Source organism: Leucoraja erinacea, chromosome 17 (genome assembly GCF_028641065.1).
Source record: "Leucoraja erinacea ecotype New England chromosome 17, Leri_hhj_1, whole genome shotgun sequence".
NCBI classification, from domain to species: domain Eukaryota; kingdom Metazoa; phylum Chordata; class Chondrichthyes; order Rajiformes; family Rajidae; genus Leucoraja; species Leucoraja erinaceus.
In genome coordinates this window covers 10318715-10341067 of record NC_073393.1, presented here as the reverse complement: position 1 = coordinate 10341067, position 22353 = coordinate 10318715, and the positions used below count along the sequence as shown (strand labels likewise).

The 22353-nt window shown below is 42.0% G+C and overlaps 1 protein-coding gene across 1 annotated transcript in view; it reads right to left on the bottom strand.

The window, feature by feature from the left end:
- The window catches only part of carmil2 (capping protein regulator and myosin 1 linker 2), a 65419-nt gene extending 46592 nt beyond the window's left edge, over positions 1-18827 (bottom strand). Inside the window, exons 1-8 of the mRNA XM_055648474.1 lie at positions 16388-18827; positions 11848-11969; positions 10172-10269; positions 8333-8403; positions 6448-6521; positions 4409-4484; positions 3638-3726; positions 1697-1791 (exon numbers count right to left, since the gene is read on the bottom strand). Of these exons, the coding sequence (XP_055504449.1) occupies positions 1697-1791; positions 3638-3726; positions 4409-4484; positions 6448-6521; positions 8333-8403; positions 10172-10269; positions 11848-11969; positions 16388-16444 (682 nt within the window). The 5' untranslated portion in view covers positions 16445-18827. The remainder of the gene's footprint in view (positions 1-1696; positions 1792-3637; positions 3727-4408; positions 4485-6447; positions 6522-8332; positions 8404-10171; positions 10270-11847; positions 11970-16387) is intronic.
- Between the last annotated feature and the right edge of the window lie 3526 nt (positions 18828-22353).

Here is a 22353-nt window from a genome sequence, read left to right as displayed (position 1 = left end):
ATTTAAATGGTTAAAATCAGTTGCAATTGCAGAGGTTATGATTTTGTTAATTTGATGAAGGGCTTTACTACTGATAGTGCTGTTTTGGATCAGGACCTTTCTTCAGAAGGGTCTGAAGAATTGGCCCGACACGAAAAGCCATTATGAAAAAGGTCCTGAAACAAAACATCACCGATCCATGTTTTCCGGAGATGCTGCCTGACCTGCTGAGTTACTCCAGCACTTTGTGCCATTTTTTGTATAATCCTGCGTCTGCAGTTCCTTGTATGTTCTCTACTTTGTGTTCAGAAACCTGCTTTGCTACTAAAACACATTACATGGTTTAAAAAAAAAAAATGTGGTCAATTGCCTGCTTGCAAAACCCTTCATCAAGAGACAACTGCATTTCGTTGTCTCTGTACTGTACACTGACAGTGACAATTAAAGTTGAATCTGAATCTGAATCTGAATCAAATTAACAAAATCATAACCTCTGCAACTGATTTTAACCATTTAAATGAAAGTGCATTCAGTAACAGTAATAACATCCTTCACTAACATCTCATGTTTAAACTAACGAGGCACTTAAATTATATCAGAGGAAGTCTGTTAACAATTTTTGATAGAAAGCATTACAATTTTTCAGACATGCTTAAAACAGATTTTCCAAAAGGCTGATAATCCAAAGACCGCACAGTGGTGCAGCGGTAGAGTTCCTGCCTCACAGCGCCAGAGACCCGGGTTCGATCCTGACCATGGGTGCTTGTCTGTACGGAGTTTGTACATTCTCCCCGTGACCTGCGTGCATTTTCTCCGGTTTCCTCCCATACTCCAAAAACGTATAGGATTGTAGGTTAATTGGATTGGTATAACTGTAGATTGTCCCTAGCAAGTGTAGGATAGTGTCAGTGTGCGGGGATAGCTGGTCGGCGCGGACTCGGAGGACTGAAGGACCCGTTTCTGTGCTGTATCTCTAAACTAAACTAATCATACTCTGAAGTAAAACACAAAGTGTTGGAGGAACTCAATGGATCAGACAGCATCTGTGGAAGGAATGAACAGGTGACAATTCGGGCATTAGACTTTATTGGTGTTGGACACACTTTTAATTCACTTTATTTTTAACCGTGTTACAGAGTATTCTCATGAGCTTTTAAGTGAACCCATTAAATTTAGAGGGAAATGGGAAATGGGGTCCTCGGTTTAAAGAGAGAGTAGAAGAACTGATGCCACAGGACAAGAGACTGCCATCAGTGTGAAGGAGGGTCTTGACATGAAATGTCATTTGTCCATTACCCTCCACAGATCCTGCCTGGCCTGCTGAGTTCTTGAAGCAGTTTGTTTTTACACAGGGACTGGGACCCTGGTGAGTTGATGGGGAGTGAGGCTGGAGGTTTTAGAGCATAATGGTAGGTGGTGTTTGATGTGACAGAATATCAAGGAAACAACTTAAAAAGGGAATTTATGAAAGATTCTTCCGACACCATAGCAGCAGGCAAGGTCAATTTGGTTAACATTTTGTACAAAAGCTTTCTGAGCCGAAAGATCGCCTATCCACGTCCTGCCTGACCCGCTGAATCACTCCAGCACTTTGTGTCTTTCATTGATTTAGTCTTTTCCAATTTTTACTGTTGCGTTTGTTTTTGTAAACCAGCATCTGCGGCTCCTTGTGGCTACTATATCAAGGAACTTGAACTGACCAAGATCTGATCATTACCTCTGTCCTCTAGTTGATTGTTGGATAGATTTATTGTGTGGAGTGCAGGATTCACATTCTCTTCCAGGGCCTGAGCTATTTTCTGTGCAGCATCACTGAAACAGTAGAGCACATACGATGTACACACAGATCAAAGTTTAAATACACATCGACACAGAACTTCACATTCCATAACCCCGGCCAACATGGTTCTCTTTGGTTTTCATAGATTGATACCCACTGCTTGAACACAAAGGAAAAGTACTCATTCACAGGTACGTACGCAAGGAATACAACACATGAAATTGTGGAGAATAAAATTGAGGGAAGATCTGCATATACACGATAGAAAGTCCTTCTTATTAGTGGAATCACTACAGTTTTTGTATTTTTTTGCATTAGATTTACGGTTATTAACATTGTTTTTTTATTTGTGAGGTTTGACACAGTGGTGCAGTTGGTAGAGCTGCTGCATCACAGCGGTGGGGATCTGGGTTCGATCCTGACCTCGAGTGCAGTCTGTGTGAAGTTTGCCTGTTCTCCCTGTGACTGCATGGATTTCCTCCGGGTGTTCCGGATTAGTTCAGTTTTGTTTACTATTGTCACGTGTACCAAGGTATACTGAAAAGCTTTTGTTTGCGTGCTATCCAGTCAAAGAAAAGACTGCATGAATATAATCAAGCCGTCCACAGTGCACAGATATAGGATAAAGGGCACAGCATTTAGTGCGAAGATATAACATTATAGTCTGATAAACTCCGATTAAAGATAAGACAAAGATCTCCATTTAGGTTGATGGGAGGTGAGGACCACACTCTAGCTGATGAAAGGACCGTTCAGTTGCCTGATAAAAGCTGGGAAGATGCTGTTCCTCAGTCTGGAGGTGTGCGTTTTCAAACTTTTGTATCTCTAGCCTGATGGGAGAGGGGAGAAGAGCGAGTGACTGGGGTGAGACTGGTCCTTGATTATGCTGCCAACCTGGCTGAGGCAGCGTGAAGTGTAGATGGAGTCAGTGGAAGGAAGGCTGGTTTGTGCGATGGTCTGGGCCACATCCACATTTCTCTGCAATTTATTGCGGTCTTTGATGGAACTGTTCCCAAACCTGGTGCATCCCAATAAGATGCTGTCACATATTCTAAAGACGTTCGGGTTTGGAGGCTAATTGCCCCTGGTGTTTAGAAAGTGGAATAACAGAGTGAATGGGTGATCGAACTAGGACTTGGTGGGCCAAAGGGTGTTTATCGAGGTGGTCGTTTACGTGGACTTGGTTTGGGGTCCAAAGGGAATGTTTCCATGAGAACATTTGCAATTACTTTCAATCAATTTGAGAGATTAAATAAGTTCACTCTCATAGAAATGTATGGAGAAATGCCAATTTTTTCCTTCCAATGTTAAGCTTGATGCAGAAGACACGAGCAAGTAGAATCATGGAAGGACCGTTTTCTGGGGTACCACAGTTGTATTGTATTGTACATTTTATTGTCATTTCCTGAGTATTCACAAAGAGGAACACAAAAACGTTGCTCACCCAGTGTCCATTCAGTGTGCATTTAAATAGAGATTAAATAAATGAACAAATTCACTCTCATAGAAAGGCGTTCTGCTGCATTCTATGGAGAACGGCAGTGGTAAATAAATGAACACAATTTTTAGCAGTCTTATAGCCTGCCAATCAGTTCCTGCTTGATGCAGCTAAGACACCTGTACCTCTGTCCCAGATGGCAGATGGAGAAAATCATGCGAGGGTGGTAGGGTTTTGATGGGAGATGGCTCTGCTGACATCTGTATATGTCCAGCAGGAAAGGGAGTTGTGTATGAGTCTTCTTTAATCATTTTGCAAAGTTAGCTTACTTCTTGCAAAATGTTAAATTGCTAATTTTCATCTTAGATGCAACTCTTCAAACAAGTAGAAATAAATTCAGTAACAGGTGAATCGAAACAGCGTCAAAATTGTTTACTCACAACTTTATTCCAGCATTTTCTAAAACCAGCTCTTCTAGTTTAGTGGACCAGCTGATTACATACAAGACCTGTTCAATCACATCAGGACTCTGCCAATGACAAGAAAAGTAATGAAAAGGATACATCATTTACTGCTAGTACGCAAATTACTTTTTTAATAGCTCCCTATTATTCCCTTTTGATGTACATGCACTTGGTCAACTTAGTAATTCTTGGCTAACTGGGTGGTAAAGTGGTGGAGAGCAGGAGTTGCTGCCTTAAGGGCCTGTCCCACTTCGCCGTTATTTGTGCGTCACGCAGATTGAAGATTGTAAAATTGTCCCTAGTGTGTTGGATAGCGTTAGTGTACGGGGTGATTGCTGGCCAGCGCATAACCTAACGGGCCAAAGGGCCTGTTACGATGCAGTATCTCTAAAGTGTAAAGTAAAGCCTAAAGCAAGGATCTGGCTGAAAGAAGGCTTTTGTCCCCATTATCCTAATGTTTGTTACAAATTATTATAAAGCTTATGAACAATCATTGCGTATAGCATTAGGTTCTCAATCAATTATCTATTTTATTTATAGATGTCAAAAATTGAGTTGCACAAAGGAATAATCTGGAACAAAATAAACACTGTAGTTTTGCTGCAGTTAATTTGGATTTAAAGCTGACTGTTAACAAGATGTGAACATGTTTACAACTGCCTTCCACATTCTCTGGCAATGCCACCTAGAGTGTCTGCCAGATCAAAACTTGGTGTAATATATGTAAATTGTTCCAGATGGACTTACCAGTCTCAAATCCTTGGAGAAAAGTTTTGTAAACCATTGATTGAATGCCAAGGCTGCCACACTCAATGCCATATCTCTGTTAGACAGAACAGACACAAACTATTGTTTAGAGTCACAGAGCCAAACACCGTGAAAACAGGCCCGTCGGCCCAACTTGCCCATACAGACCAACATGTCCCATCTACACTATTCCCACTTAGCTATGCTTAGCCCAACTCCCTCTAAACCTGTCCTATCCATGTACCAGTCCAAATGTTTCTTAAACTTTGCAAAAGTTTAACTCAACTACCTCCTCCAGCGGCTCATTCCATACATTCGCCAACCTTTGTGCGAAAAAGCTATCCGAAGAAAATCTACCCATGTTGCGAAGTCCAATGGATTCAGTCACTTCAATAGAGTTTCTCCAGCATTTTTGTGTACAGTCACTTCAATAGTTTGTTCAATGGGACCGCGATTTTTTTGGCGACTTGCCAGCACCCATCATCAGGTCGCTGAAAATTTTCAAAATGTTGAAAATCCAGCGGCGACGAGAAAAAGGTACGACTCTTTGGGTGACTACTCACGACTATACTGTATGGTCATGAGTAATCACCCAAAGAGTCGTACCTCTTTCTGGTCGCCACTGGATTTTCAACATTTTGAAAATGTTTGGCGACCTGCTGCGACTATGACGGGTGCCGGCAAGTCACCGAAAAAATCGCGTAAGTGGGACAGGCCCTTAGGCTGGCACATAGCAGGTAGCATTCACAGCATGTCATTGTTGGCTAATAGGCAGCAGCTGTAAGAGAAAGTACAACCATGACTCACTGTCTAGACACACAAATAAAGAACAGTATTGAAGTGTAGCCAGCATTAGTGGGACTAATATTAACAGAAGAACTTTCAGAACAAAATAAGGGAGAAAATCAATAATATTCAATGAACCGCCGGTTAAGTAAATATATTTTTGTACACTTTTCATATCAGATAATATTCTTCTACACCACAGACACATTTCCTCCCAATGTTTAGCCAAGACACTGTCTCCTTCCCCGATAATAGATTGTGCAATTTGTTCACAAATACAGGACCTTGCTCAATACAGTACAGTTGAAGTAAATGAACTGGATATTTTAGGAAATGTATCAATTGGCTGATACATGTCCTAAAAATCTGCTTTGTGCTTTCATCCAGGTTACATTCCTACTTTGATTTTACTGCATTTGGGCTAGGGTGCACGTAATTACAGAAACCTGACTTTTAGTTCAGCTCAGGAAGAGAATGAAAGGAAGACTTGGGGTGGAAGATTGCAACCTTCACGTGGTCCGCCCTGTTTCGATGAATGCGATCAACCCAGTGTACACAATCAAATAAGATCAAATAGAACAAGTTGTCCATATAGATTATTGTAACTCTCTCCTCTCTGGTTTACCCCACAAGTCCATCCATAAACTCCAATTGGTCCAGAACTCAGCTGCCCGCATTATCACCAGAACGCCATCCACCGAACACATCGCTCCCATCCTCAAACAACTGCACTAGCTCCCTGTCCAATACCGCAATGAGTTTAAGATTCTCCTCCCCACTTTCAAAGCGCGCCACAATCTCGCTCCTCCAGACCTCTCTGAACTCCTCCAGCCTTACACTCCATCCCGAACTCCCCGATCCTAATCTTCCTCCCTGCTCTCCACTCCCATCTGCCCGCCTGTCCACGATGGGGTTCAGAGCCTTCAGCCGTTCTGCTCCTCACCTCTGGAACTCTCTCCCACTATACATCTGTACCATAGAGTCTCTCCCCACCTTTAAAACCTCCCACAAAACTCACCTATTCAGACTGGCCTATTCAACGTAACTCCACTTTCTATCAAATTCATGGATATGTTGTCTTTGTTTATTTTTATTTATATATTTGTAATTTGCTTGTTTTAACTGTAAGGTGTCCTTGAGTGTTCTGAAAGGCGGCCATAAATAAAATGCATTATTATTATTATTATTATTAACTTTAGGCTGTGCACGCCATACGCAAGAAGAAGAAGAAAGGAAGACTTGGGTCATCTCACCTTGTGTCCAAGTGGCTGAAGTCTAGAAGGTTAAACTCCTTGGTGTTCTGGCTATGATAGATGGTATCCACATCCTTGGAAGAGAAATGAAGAGGAGTTGAACAACTACATTTAAAGTGTCTCACTGAAGCTGCACCACGGATGCCGATTAATTTCACAGATCGCCATAAAAGCGCTTGTTTTCTCAATTTAGTGGACATTTATGCCAGAGAGATTAACGATGTAATTTTAGATACTATCAGCGTAATACTAGTTGTGAGAGAGTTCCTAACCCCTGCTGGTAAGAACAGAGTAACTGACATTCGGATAAAATATCTGATCAGGGATAGTTAGCAAGGATTTTTAGAGTGTAAGTCCTTCAAATGAATATTGTATATTTTTGTGGAAATAAATGACACACAACAGGTCAGGTAGCGAGGACAGCACATTGACGCAGTGATGATCAGTTTTCCAAATAATATTTGGAGGATGTTCTGTATTGATATATTCAACAGTGAATAACTTTGATCGTAGTTTGAACAAAGACAAACTGTGAAAATCTCCAGTACGAAATTTGCACTTTTTCTATATTGCACCTTTCATTGTTGCACCCTGTTTAAAATACCTCAAAGTTTTTGCTACATTTTGGCATACTGTGAATATTTTAATATTTTAAATAATGTATGTCTACTGTCTATTTTTATTGGTATGTTGTCTGTCTGTGTTTTTAATATTACTTGCACATTTGGAGTATGGGGAAACGTAATTTCGATCCTATGTGTAATTACCGTTGCATAATTGAATTGACAATAAAGTTACTTTTGAACTGAACTTTTGAGTTGAAGGATCAATAGAAGTGCCATTGGCATTATAATACAGCATTAATTCCACTTGTGTACTGGTTTTCGACAGCGTACAGGTAGTAGAACAGCTGTGGTGTTTTTGAACATCAATGGCAACATGTCGAGTACAAACAGAAGTGGACCAAAGACAGATCCTTGCTGGTTGGTAAGTAGTGTGGGTCAGGAAATGAAGCCTTCTATGGTGATTCTCTAAACCTCACAGACATTGTGGGCTGAAGGGCCCATTCTTGTGCTGTACTGTTCTATGTTTTTTTTAGTCTGTTTTTTCTTTTCTTTTTTTCCCCAATGGTACAATGTGGTACAAAGAAGTTATAGGCCGGGTGAGCCTCACGTCAGTAGTTGGGAAGCTATTGGAGAGGACTTTGGGATAGCTCATTTTGAAAAGAACGTGCTAATAAGGGGGTGTCAGCGTGGCTCTACTGAACTCGATTGAGGTTCTTTGGAAGTGACAAAGGTGAGGATAGGGCATGGGGTAGATTTTAATAAGGCTTTTGATAAACACCCTCATGGTAGGCTGATCCAGAAGATGCATGTGATCCATGATGACTTGGTCATTTGGCTTCAGAACTGTCCTATGTTCTATGTCATGTTAGCTGTCTTCCCATTTTACAGCTGTTGTTGTGGTACCAGAGTGATTACAAAAATGGCCACAACCTCTATCTCGGACACCATTCTGGGACAATTCCAATTTTCATTTTATTGTCAATTTCAGGGACATTTGTTTCTGCACACTGTAAATAACAAAGTGAATGCTGTAAATCAAATATAATTCCAACTTTTAGCAATCTTTCCGAATCTTGACTGTGTACTTGATGATCTCACTCAGGCCTTGCTACATGATGTCAGTGAACAGCCTAGTTTGTTGATTTGCCTAGCTTATGCCGCGATAAATATTACAGGGGAGGCAATTGGCGATGCATTATTTTCATAAGGATGTCCCAGCATTCACATTGACATCATTCTCCACCATATGACTTTTTAATATTTTCTATTAAATAACCACACTAGTTATTTTGGACACACTGTACTCAATGTAGACATACCCACTGGATCTCTTCTTTGAAGAGAAACCCATTGTAGTCGCACAACGCTGCGTACATTTCTGAGTAGCCACCTGAAAATAAATGAGAATTATTAGACTTGCGGTTCACTCTGCGATCTGGAATGTGAAAACAATAGTTTCAATTAAGAATGATTCATGTGTAATCCCCAGAAATATCCTAATGTATAAAAGGTGAGAGGAAGGGAACTTCTTCAAAGTAGGCATACCTTGAGGAGATTTTGCAGTGTAGCAGTCAAAATGTAGAAACAAGGACTGCAGATTCAGATTCAGATTCAATTTTAATTGTCATTGTCAGTGTACAGTACAGAGACAACGAAATGCATTTAGCTTTTATGCAGATGCTTTATAACAAAAATCATTCTTACTAAATCATTGGGAGCTGAGTTAATAGTTCAGTTTTGTTTATTGTCACGTGTACCAAGGTACAGTGAAAATCTTTTTTGTTGAGTGCTATCCAGTCAGTGGAAAGGCTATACATGATTACAATTCAAGCCGTCCACAGTGGAGAGATACAGGATGAAGGGAATAATGCTTAGTGCAAGATAAAGTCCAGTAAAATCCAATTAAAGATAATCTGACAGTCTCCGAAGTGAATGGCAGGTCAGGATCGCTCTCTAGTTGGTGATAGGAAGGTTCAATTTAGTTTTGAGATACAACGCAGAAACTGCCCCTTCGGCACACCGAGACCACGCCGACCTGTGATCCTCGTACACTGACATTGTCCTACACACTAGGGACAATTTACAATTCTTACCAAAGTCAATTAACCTACAAACCTGTATGTCTTTGGAGTGTGGGTGGAAATCGGAGTACCCAGAGAACACCCATGTGGTCACAGGGAGAACGTACAAACTCCGTACAGACAGCACCCATAGTCAGGATCGAACCCGGGTCTCTGGCGTTGTAAGGCAGCAACTTTACCTCTGCGCCACTGTGCCACCCTAGCAGTTGCCTGATAACAGCTGGACGGAGGAAGGCTCTACCCCCTTAAGCTCAAGATACAGCAACTGCTGATTGTGACGGGGTTGGCAGGAGCATTACCCAACAGTGGCAAGAAATTGCAGGAGGCCAAGACCAGCGGGACCAAGGTACAGAGGAGAATGTAGGCCAGCAGAAATTCCTCTCTAGAACAGTAAAGATTGGCCTCCACCCATATTAATAAGCTAAAAAAAAATCAAGCAGATATGATTAACTTTTATCATCTCAATGATTTACAGTATACTAACATTGGAGTTATATTTTGTTGCAAATAAGGCTATGATTGGCCAGTATAGAAAAATAAACAAATTAGATGCAATTAAGTCTCATCTAGTCGACTAAAGTAAATTGCTGCTTAGTTCTTGGTTCTTGGTTTCTTGGTCCTCCAAAATATTCCAAATGGAATTTAAACTGGAGGTGGTGGAGGGAGGACTTAAGCCAGAAAGGGTTATTGGGAAGAAATAGCTACTTTAAATTTAGTTGCATCTGGTTGGGTAACTATAGTAGGGTGGAGATTATTCCATGCTTTGTGCGGGGGAAGAACGAATTGCTGTACACATCTGTCTTTGTAGCTGGGATCACAAATTGGATCGAATGCCCTCGTCTGCTCCTAATTGGTTTGGGTTTGGTGTAGGTCTTGTAATCTATGCCGAGCTGACCATTTAACATTTTGTAAAACCAGGTCAAACGTTCATCCCATTAGAATTTGAAAGCATTATGGAGGTGTAACTGGCATGAATCGTACCCATATATAGCAAATTCTCAAACTAATCAAATATTTCCAGTCAGCAGAAGGACTATTAGAGCAGTTGGTTTCACAGTGGGGTGAACTGAGACATACCACATGGTCCTGGATTGGAATCAGTCTGTTCCTCCAACGCCAAACTGATTTTTTTAATCCTCTCTTGCAACTCCGGTGAATTCTTCTTGAGTAATTTCCTACGAAAGCAAATAGAAAATGAAGGGATTCATAGTCACAAAGGTGAGTATTCATGGCCGAGTATTCTGAAGTTAATTTTCAGTCTCATGTTGGACCTCAATTGATATAAAAAGTAAATAATTATGTGACTACACACCTTTAATTAATTAGTTTATTGAGTTTAGTTTATTGTCACATGCACTGAGGTATAGTGAAAATCTTTTGTTGCCTACTAACCAGTCAGCGGAGAGTCAGTACATGCTCATAATCGAGCCATCTACAGTGTACAGATACATGATGAAGAGAATAACATGAATAAGCAAAAGTTAATCAATTATTTTAACCTGGGATGATCTGTAGTTTGTGAGCAGGGGTAGAGTGCAAAGACAGATTTGATTAGAGGACTCAGTGTTTAGTGTCCAAATCAACCTTTTGAACAATTCCACCAATATCAATTTGACTTCATCGAAGTCATGGAGCAAAAATGTTTTTAGTTGAACTCAAAGCAAATCTAGATTCACTCATCCTTCCCCTTGAAATGTTTTGGTACTCATTACAAAAAGCAGAGACTACAATTAAACAAGGAAATCGGACCACCAACATGGATAATTATGAGCAGCTGATTCTCGTTCAGTCTAGTCAGAGCCCAAGTTGACTGGAGAGGCTGGTTCTGATGGATGCCAGAAACAAAATGGTGCCAAACAGACTTATACAATGATATGATTTAATTTTAATCGTTTATTTTGATTCTGTAGAAACCAGACTATGTTTCAGTTGTTTAATATCTGTACTACCTCAATACATAGGTTTGTTTCTTAGCTGATAGCATCAGGAAAACCTTAATCTTTACAGATCAATTTATGCGGCAGAGTGGCGCAGTGGTAGAGTTGCTGCCTTACAGTGCCAGAGACTCGGGGTTCGATCCTGACTACTGGTGCCATCTGTACGGAGTTTGTACGTTCTCCATGTGACCTGCGTGGGTTTTCTCCGGGTGCTCCGGGTTTCCTCCCACATTCCAAAGACGTAAAGGTTTGTAGGTTAATTGGCTTCGGTAAAAAAAATATGTATAGTCCCTTGTGTGAGATGAAACTGACAGTGGAGATATTGGCTTAATGCAAGGAGGAGTCATGAGCACGAGGGAACTCAAAAAGTAGTTGTAGAATGAAATCATACTCAAGGCCGACATAGTTAAATACCATCCATCCACTCTGCGTCAGAAGATGTGGTGGCATGTCATTTGGTTTAGTTTTAGGATGATAGTAGATCTTCCTCCGGGAAGGGAACTCAAAGAGTTGCTACACTCTGGGTTTGATCCCGATTACAGGTGCTGTTTATACCGAGTTTTGTACGTTCTCCCCGTGACCGCGTGGATTTTCTTCCCTCACTCCAATGACAGACAGGTTTGTAGGTTTAATTGGCTAGATGTAAAAAATTGTCCCTGGTGTGTGTAGGATAGTGTTAACGTGCGGGGATCGCTGGTCGGCGCAGACTCGGTGGGCCGAAGAGCCCGTTTCCACGCTGTATCTCTAAACTAAACTAAAGCAGTTATGGCCAGGAAAGAACGACAAAATAAAAGCATGGGTCAGTTGCTGACTCACCTCGGCGATGAGTCTGGAAATATCTTTTTGAGCGATGCTGTGACATGAGTAACGACCTGTTCCAGATCTTCAAGGGACATGAGTTTGAAAGCGTATGAATTTTTCTCCGTTTCTATGACAACCTGCAAAAACAAAAGGCACTTCCCTCAATTCCGCTTTAATTTCTAATAATGTCACCAGTTCCCTTTTGTTATTAATAAAACTTCATTACATTTTCAAAACGCAAGACACCAGGGATGGGAGATGCAAGGAACTGCAGATGCTGGAACCTTGAGAAAAACACAGAGTGCTGGAGTAACCTTTGTGGCGGGAATGGGCAGATGGCGTTTTGGGTCGGGACACTTCTTTGGACTGATTGGAGAAGGGGAGGGGGGGGGAAGAGAAAGTTGAAGAAGGGTCTTGACCCGAAACGTCACCTATTCCTTTTCTCCAGAGATGCTGTCTGGCCCGCTGAGTTATTCCAGCTTTTTGTGTCTGTCTTCTGGAGAAAAGGAGCAGTACTAAAAATAGGTAATAAAATCAGTAATTGAAGAAACTGCATAGTTCATAAGTGATAGGAGTAGAATTAGGCCATTCGGCCCATCAAGTCCACTCTGCCATTCAATCATGGCTGATCTATCTCTCCTAACCCCATTCTCCTGCCTTCTCCCCATAACCTTTGACACCTATATTAATCAGGTTCATAGATTCATAGAGTTAACAGCACAGGAGCCGGCACTGCAGCTCAACCTGTCAAAGCCAGTCAATGTGCCTATCTAAGCTAGTCTCATTTGCCTGTGTTTGACCCTTATCACTCTAAACGTTTCCTGTCCATGTACCTGTCCAAATGTTTTCTTAAAAGTTGTAATTGTACCTGCCTCTACCATCTCTGGCAGCTTGTTCCCAATACCCACAACTCTCAATTTGAAAAACCTGCCCGTCAGGTTCCCTTGAAATATTTCCCCTCTCCTTTTAACTCTACACCCTCGAGCTTTGGACTCTCTTATCCTTGGTAAAAGATTGTGACTATTTACACTTTCTCAGCCCTTCAGGATTTTATAAACTTCTAGGTCACCCGTCAGCCTGTTCCACTCCAGTGAAAACAGTTCCAGCCCATCCACTCTCTCCTTACCTCCAGTCCAGGCAACATCATTGTGAATCTTTTCTGCATCACTTCTAGCTTAATCACATCCTGTTTGTAGTTTGGAAAACAGAACTGCGCACAATACTCCCAAGTGTAGTGTTTAAGAAGGAACTGCAGATGCTGGAGAATCGAAGGTTACACAAAAAAGCTGGAGAAACTCAGCGGGTGCAGCAGCATCTATGGAGCGAAGGAAATAGGCAACGTTTCGGGCCGAAACCCTATGGGTTTCGGCCCGAAACGTTGCCTATTTCCTTCGCTCCATAGATGCTGCTGCACCCGCTGAGTTTCTCCAGCTTTTTTGTGTAACCTCCCAAGTGTAGTTTTGGTTTGGTTTAGTTTAGAGATACAGCGCGGAAACAAGCCCTTCGGCCCACTGAGTCCACACCGACCAGCAAGCCCCCTACACCAGCACTATCCTACACACTAGGGACAATTTACAATCGTTGACCGAAGCAAATGAACCTGCAAACCTGCCGCATGGAAGGAAACCAGAGCACCTGGGGAAAACCCACACGGTCACGGGGTGAACGTACAAACTCCATAGAGAGAGCACCGGTGGTCAGAATCGAACCCAGGTCTCTAGCGCTGTGAGGCAGCTACTCTACCGCTGCGCCACCACAAAAGTGATATTTTGTCCAACTGTGACCTTTACTCACCGCCATGACCAATGAAGGTAACTGTGCCACATTCCATCTTCACCTATCTCTCTACCAACGTTAGGTTGGGTAAGTTAGGTCTATTTACTTTGTATCATGTTGAGGGAAAACTTAATTGATGTTTATAAAATAATGAGAGGCCGACCTAGATGGACAGGAAAGTCCCATTTCCCCCAAGTAGAGAAGGGAAAGTCCCATTTCCCCCAAGTAGAGAAGGGGTTAAATTATTTGTGAGGTGAAAATACATCCACAAGTTCATTGCCCTGCCCCCTACATATGTTTACATCCATATGCGCGTGACAGCCTTCCTGCAGGGTTATGGGCCCAGTGGTCAGGGACAGAATAAGGTTCAGTAGCTCCTCTATCAGCGAAGAAACAAGGTGAAAGGTCTGACCTGTACATTTTATGTAACCTGAAGTAAAATATTCAGGTTATGCTATGTCATCCATGATGCCAGGATAAACTAATCTCCTCTGCCTGCACGTGATCCATATCCTTGCAGTCCCAGCTTCACCCACTGCTCCCATTCACTACATTTCAATGTGAACTGTACCTTTATTCCTCTGTTACACATTATTGTGGAATCGATGCCGATCAGTTGCCAAACTGATCCTGTACTATTTAACTTCAGAGCTGCAGCTGTGAGCTAACAATTCATTTACAAATGGGAGTGAAGTTACCCTGAAGCTGTATTGTACATGCAACCAATTTTCAACTGGGCAGCTAGTGATCGTGTGGTGGACTGGGTTACATCCACAAATCTCTGCCATTTCTCGACGTCTTAGGTAGAGCCATTCCTAAACCATGCTGTGATGCAATCCAATAGTCATCTTTCTATGGGGCAATAAGTTGTGAAAGTTATTGGAGACGTGGCTGAATTTCCTCAGTCTCCTCAGGAAGTAGAGGCATTGATATCCCTTCTTGTCTCTCACTTAGTTGTGATAGGTCCATGCCTGATCGTTGGTTATATTTCCTCCAAGGAACTTGAAGCTCTCACCAATTTACACTTCGGCACCATGGATGCTGACTGGGGATGGACACCACCACGTGGACATGACTTCAGAATTAAGGGACAGAAGTTTAGGGGATGGACTCAGAGAGTGGTAGCGGTGTGGACTTCCAGTTGGTGGAGGCCTGAAGTCAATGGAAGAAGGGAATAGTTCCTTGAGACTAAGGGGAAAAAAACATTTGTTCGGCATTGTAGGGCCTAGATGGCCTGTTTCCGTGCTGTAATTGTTATATGGTTATATGGTTAATAACTAGTTCCTTCGGTATGCTGACAGTGAGTGAAAGGTTGTTGTCCTGATACCTTGTTAGTAAGTCCTCTATCTCCTTCCTGTACTAGTCATGTCATTGTTTGTGATCCAGCCCACCACAGCGCTGTATTTTCTGCAAACTTACAGATGGAGTTAGAGCAGAATTTGGCTGCACAGTCGTGAGTGTGTAGGGAGTATAGTAGGGGACTGAGAATGCATCCTAGTGCGGCACTGATGTTGAGACCTCCTCAGTGAGGTTGTAGTCTGTGGGTCCAAATGTAGAGGATCCAATGGCAGAGGGTGGTTGCTGACTCTTAGGTCCACGAGTTTGGAGATGAGTTTTATGCGATTATGGTGTTGAAGGCAGAACTATAGTTGATAAGTAGGAGTCCTGCACAAGTGTGCTTGTCAAGATGTTCCGAAGATCACTTTAGGGCCAGGGAGATGACGTCTGCCGTGGACCTGTGGTGACGGTGGGCAAACTACAATGTATCAAGGCTGGCTGGGAGGCTGGAGTTAATGAGCTCCATCACCAGTCTCAGGAAGCACTTCATCATGGTGGACGGCAGGGCCATTGGACGGTAGTCATTAAGGCATGCTACCTTATTTTCTCTGGCATCAGGCCGATAGAGGACTTCTTAAAGCAGTTGGGGACCAGAATAGATTAGAGTGAGGTTGAGAGAGATCTCCATGAATACCTCTCTCAGTTGGTCCACAGGTCCCGAGGATGCATTTGGGGACCCCATCCTGGCCAGTTGCCTTCTGCGGATTCACTCTCAGGGAGGCCGATCGTACGTCTGCCACAGTACCTGAGACTGGCAGGGTGAGTAATGTTCCACCACCAACCTTCTGTTTAAAGCGAGCATACGTAACATGTATTGAGCTCATCAGAGCAGAACCAGTTATTGTCATCGATACTGCCTGCCTTCGCTCTGTGGCCCATTATAGCAGTCGTACATCTGTCTGCTTTGATACATCTGCCTCCTGCTCTTAACTAAAGGAGGAATAGAAATAAGGTGCTGCTTTCTTGTTTGGAAAGTTACGATACTGCCCTTGATGCTGATGTGAGCTGTAAACTGTGAAACACAGATTAACCATGCAATGACCTACAGATTAATAATGTTAGAACGCCAATGACCTTTCCCTCTAGAGACACAGTCATGGCTGGTCCACAGTCACAGTCACCGTCCACAGTAACAGACACAGGTTCATGGCTGGAAATACCAGTGGTTTGCCCGACATTATTGCCTCCAAAAACATTAAACCTTCAAATACCCTGCCTCTCCTGCTAAAGGTAGGAATGTGATCCGAATATACTCTGAGCAATAGGATTTTGGGCAAATGCCCTTCTTTTGTTTTTCCTTCAAGGTCAACTGGCAAGTCTGCTTCACCTTTGAATCCTTTCCTCTTGTTACTGGGATGTAGACACCAAGCAGATATATCACAGGTACACACCCATGGGAAAGAAGCACAGTATGAAATAACATATGGCACACGGTACTCACCAACAGTTTGAAAGCAGTTACTGCTACACTCGAGACTCTGAAACCATCAGAGATCATCTGCACTTGACGCTCGAATAAAGTTATACGTGGTTGATTGCTCTTTAAGTAACGTAGGCACCATGCATCAGTGCACTGTTAAAAAACATTGAATACTGCGTGTGGCCAGCACTGTTTCCTAACTCGAAATGTGGTAGGATTTCAATGGGGAGGTTCTAAAGAAACATAGCACAGGTGACTTTTGTTATCAGTGTGTGTGTTGCTGTGCTGTGTACGCAAGCAAACATGGACAAGGAAGTGCTGTTAAGGATCTTAAATGATTTGCATCATTGTTTTGCTGGGTTTGCCCAACATGCTCGATAAAATAGAGGCGGTCATCATACACAGCTTGAAAAGCCAATGTAACATAAGAGAATTTCTGGCTACTGACTTTTTACAGCTGTATTAAAATATCAGGCGTACAACACACACCTTGGTTAGTGGTACATTGGTCACACTTATAGATTAGAACCTGCAATTTCAAAGCTGTTGGGAAAAACTGAATATATGCACAAAATGTTTCTATTTTTACGGATTATTTAAATGATTTAGGGTGTCATAGTGGCACAAGGATTATCCTGCAAATCTGCAGGCATTTGGAATGTGGGAGGAAACTGGAGCACCCATTGAAAACCCAGGAAGAACCTACAAATTCCATACAAACAGCACCCTTTGTAAGGATCGAACTTGGGTCTCTGGCGCTGCAAGGCAGCAACTCGATCGCTGCGCCACCATGCCATCCCGAACATCTGCAGCTTCTTGTTTCCACAACTCCACGAGGATGCATGCTATTTGGGCTTGATGTTATTAGGCCAGAAAAAGATCAGTATCACCCAAAACCACAATAAAATCGCCACTGTAATTGTTATGAATGGCAGAAAAATAGGAAAATATATTACTTGGCTGTGGTATGATGAGGTTGTTTGGTGTCAGTACTGATAAATGCACTGGACTATGGCAGTACACTTGAGTGCACACCGAGGAAAGAGTAAATATTCTAGAGTACAAATGAGTGAAAAATGGTGAAAAAGCTTTATCTGCATCAACAGCATCTCAAATATAAATTTGTAGAATAAGCTTTTTTTTTAAAAAGGACCATCAGTTTGCAACGTGGTGGAGAGATAGATGAGCAGATTTTCTCACCTGCTTACTTACGTATGATGGAACATAATGGTTTTCAAACCAGGAAATGCCTTTGCAGGCGGCAAAGGAAGTTGAAATTGTATTTGAAAGATTTACCCTTCAAAATACCCTTCAAATACCCACATACAATCTTATGTCACATTTAAAAAAAAAAAAAAATCTGTTTCAGTTGGAGGGGTTTGTAGAACAAATTGTACTTGTGCTGCAGTTTCAAGGACAGTGCATCGAAAAATAAGGGGGAGAGAGAGAACTTCTAGGTAAAATTAGTGGTTATTCAAAACAGTGTGAGATGTAGTTGATGCGTTTTCCATTTGAGTGATAAGATCGTCTGACCCGAGCAAATTATTTCCTGCCATGTTTCAGATCGAGAAGAGCATGCATTATGTTGGCATTTTACTGGCATTGCCATAGCATAAATTGCATTTTTCTCAGACAAAACTACCTTTGATTTTCACCTTTAGAACTTTTTCTGTCCCTTATAATTCCAAAATGCAAACATTAAATAGCAGAGTTCTTAAACAGGTTTTTATTCTGCATGCAGGCACAACATAGTGAGAATTTAAAAATTGCAGTACACCCCTCCCTAACGAGTCAGAGAGTCAACAAGTGATATAATCATACAGTGTGGAAACAGGCCCTTCGGCCCAACTTGCCCATGCTGACTAACCCACGCCCAAATTGCCCATGCCAAAAGTGTCAATGTTTCAATTTCATATAACACAGGACCAAATGGGTATTTAAAATATCTCATCGAAGGGTCTTTTATTCATGAACTTTTAGAATGCAGAATGCTATCTGCTCTACAATGGGTCGGAATGGTGATGCAACAGTATAGTTGCTGCCTTACTGCGCCAGAGATCCGATTTACAGGTGCTGTTTTTGTGGAGTTTGACCGCGTGGGTTTTCTCAGGTTTCCTCCTCCGTTCCAAAGTCATACAGGTTTGTAGGTTAAATGGCTTTGGTAAAACTTGTAAATTGTCCCTCGTGTGTAAGATCGTGCTAGTGATCGCTGGTCGGAGCAGACTGGACGGACGAAGGGCCTGTTCCTGTGCTGTATATCTAAAGTCTAAGTGTCATTGCTTGTCCCCAGCACAGTACATAGAAACATAAAAACATAGAAATTAGGTGCAGGAGTAGGCCATTCGGCCCTTCGAGCCTGCACCGCCATTCAATAGGATCATGGCTGATCATCCAACTCAGTATCCCGTACCTGCCTTCTCTCCATACCCCCTGATCCCCTTAGCCACAAGGGCCACATCTAACTCCCTCTTAAATATAGCCAATGAACTGGCCTCAACTACCCTCTGTGGCAGAGAGTTCCACAGATTCACCACTCTCTGTGTGAAAAAAGTTCTTCTCATCTCGGTTTTAAAGGATTTCCCCCTAGCCTTAAGCTGTGACCCCCCCCTGGACTTCCCTAACATCGGGAACAATCTTCCTGCATCTAGCCTCTCACCCCTTAAGAATTTTGTAAGTTTCATAAGATCTCCTCTACCCTGGAGTATAAACAAGTCTATCCAGTCTTTCATAAGACAGTCCTGACAAGGAATCAGTCTGTAATTCTGCATTATGGCAATAATGTCCTTCTCAGATTTGGAGTCAATGCAAAGTTGTGGATGATAGAACTCCATTGCTACACCACAGATTTCTGTTTTGATTTTAAATCACACACTGTGTATTATTGTAATCATAATTACATTTTGAACAAGTAGATTCATCGAGTCATACAGCGTGGACACAGGCCCTTTCAGCCCAATTTGTCCACACCGACCATCTTGCCCCTTCTACACTAGCCTCACCTGCCCGTGTTTGCCCCACATCCCTCCAAATCTTTCCTAGTCATGCACCTGTCCAAATGAGTATATTCTGTCCAAAGTAACGTATTCAGTGTCACAAATTTAGTTGGGTTTTATGTTTATAAATAAATAATTGCCCTAGACTTCTGCATCAAGAAAAGAATATGCTTTGGTAATTTTTTTTATTCAATATTTATCGCAGCACATGGTAAGTTCAGGCATGATGTTTTCCTAAAACCTTTATGGTTGTTGTTCATTGTTGTTGTAACATTACAAAATCAAAGAATGGTGAGTCTGCAGTGTCCCTCTTGAAGAACAATCCATTTTGTTCTATTCCATCACCCCTTCCCCCATTTTCCTGCAATATTATTTGCTTCCAAACAGTTTTCAGGATCCCTTTTCAAGGCTACACTTAAACCTGCATCCAGCACTCTGCTGGAAAGAATATTACAAATCATAACCACATGACTGGTGCAGTAGTGTGGCTGGCAGAGTTGCTGCCTCACAGCGCCAGAGTCCCAGGTTCGATCCTGAGCTTGACCTCGTGTGCTGTTTGCACGTTCTCCCTGTGACCGCGTGAGTTTCCTGCAGGGTGTTGCAGTTTCCTCCCACATCCCAATGAGAACGTGGGATAATTAGTGTGAACGGGTGATCGATGGTTGGCATGGACATGGTGGGCTGAAGGGCCTGTTGACACGCTGAGATATCCAACACCGTGACTTTTTTTTGTAAACCAGCATTGCAATTGTTTGTGTCTGCATCTTATAGGAATGATTTGAAATATTCGACTCAGTTCTAGAAGAACATTGTATCTATCCTGATGCACTTTCCATACTTCATCATAGTAAGTGATTAATTTTTGATCATTTCAAATGAAAACAACAAAATGTGTCTTCTACCTTGAATAATATGTAGCAAAAAAATAAATTGGAGGTAGCTTTCATCGAAATATAAACAAAACTCCTTGTAATATTTCACAACTCGGATCAAAGATGTGCCAAAAAATGGGACAGCAAGTCATATATCTCATAACAGTCACGATTAGACATGGGTAGACAGTCACAACCTTTTAACTAGACTGGAAATGTCCAATATTTGAAGGCATAGCTTTAAGGTAAGAGGGGGGAAAGTTTAATAGAGATATGTGGTGCAAGTTATACAGATATCACTGGGGGCCTGAAACGCGTGGCCAGGGGTGGTGGTAGAGGCAGATACGATAGTGGCGTTTAAGAGACTCGTAGACTGGCATTTGGAAGTACAGGGAGTAGAGGGATATGGATCATGTACAGGCAGATGAGATCAGTTTAAAATGGCATCATATTTGACACAAATATTGTCGACCGATGTGCCTATTCCTGTGTTTAAGAGGGAACTGCAGATGCTGGAGAATCGAAGGTTACACAAAAAAGCTGGAGAAACTCAGCGGGTGCAGCAGCATCTATGGAGCGAAGGAAATAGGCAACGTTTCGGGCCGAAACCCTTCTTCAGTCTGAAGAAGGGTTTCGGCCCGAAACGTTGCCTATTTCCTTCGCTCCATAGATGCTGCTGCACCCGCTGAGCCTATTCCTGTGCTGTGCAGTTCTAAGTTCTATCTTTGCAGAGATCAGTAGCAGGTTTTCTCAAGATTTTTTAACTTTTTGGAACTGATAACAAGTCTTCAGACTTATGATTATGTATTATGTATTTGACACATTATATTAAACAACCAACTGGTTGTAGAGAACATTTATTATTGTGCTTTACAACACATTTTCTGTTGGTAAGGGCTTACAGATAGAGGCTGAGAAGTGAAACACTTACCTGATTGTGATCAGCGACATCAATTGCACTGATCTCCAGGTAACTGAAAGAGCTTTCCACCTGAGAACAAAGGCAGATGCACAAATTGTTATATGTGAGGGGGTCTGCGACAGAAAAAAGAATGGCGATCCATGAAACCACAAGCACTTACTGTAGCTCTTCAGTGGAATGCGGGAGTTTTAATAGTTAATCATTCTTGAGCTGGTATATTGAAGGACCTGCCAAATCAGTAGCTTACATGGTGACCAGAAGCTTTCAAACCAACAATACTGTTTCATACCCCTTACTGCCATTCACTTGTGCATAAGAACTACAAATTAAAGGAAAGCTCATAGTACAAGAAAAAATGCCTTATGATATTGTATTTAATAATAATAATAATAATTTTATTTATAGAGCACTTTAAAAACAAACATAGCTGCAACAAAGTGCTGTACATCTGTAAAATACATGCTGTATTTGTATAAGGGTGCCACAGCGGTAGAGTTGATGCTTTACGATGCCGGAGACTAGGGTTCGATCCTGACTATGGGTGCTGTCTGAATGGAGTTTGTGCATTCTCCCTGTGACCACGTGGGTTTTCTCCGGGTGCTCCGGTTTCCTCCCACAATCCAAAGACGTACATGTTTGTAGGTTAATTCGCTTTCGTTGAAAATTATATATTATCCCCGGTGTGTATGATAGTGCTAGTACACAGGTGATCGCTGGTCGGCACTGACTCGATGGGCTGAAGGGCCTGTTTCTGCGCTGTGTGTCTAAAGTCTAAAGATACACAGAACCCCAAGTATGGAAGGTATACAAGATTGACACAAAATGCTCGAGTAACTCAGGAGGTCAGGAAGCATCTCTGGAGAAAGTCGATGGGGGAACGTTTCGGGTCGGGACCTTTCTTCACCGGGTTTGCTCCAAATAGAAGTTACAGCCACATATCTCAGAAGTTCAGATTCTTTACAAGAGAAGAATAGATTAAGTTGAACCATGGGCTATTGTTCAATGGACAATGGGAGAGCAAACGTGTCACCATTATTGCTCTACATGTTTACCATTTTAAAAGTTGAATTTCATTTATATTTCATTATTAAGCTGCCCGTGTGTTTTTAGAAATTGAGAGTGGATTTCTATCAAACCATAGGGGCAATGAAATGGATCCGTGATCCAGCAAGAAGATTTAAGGACAATTACAAGGCTTGA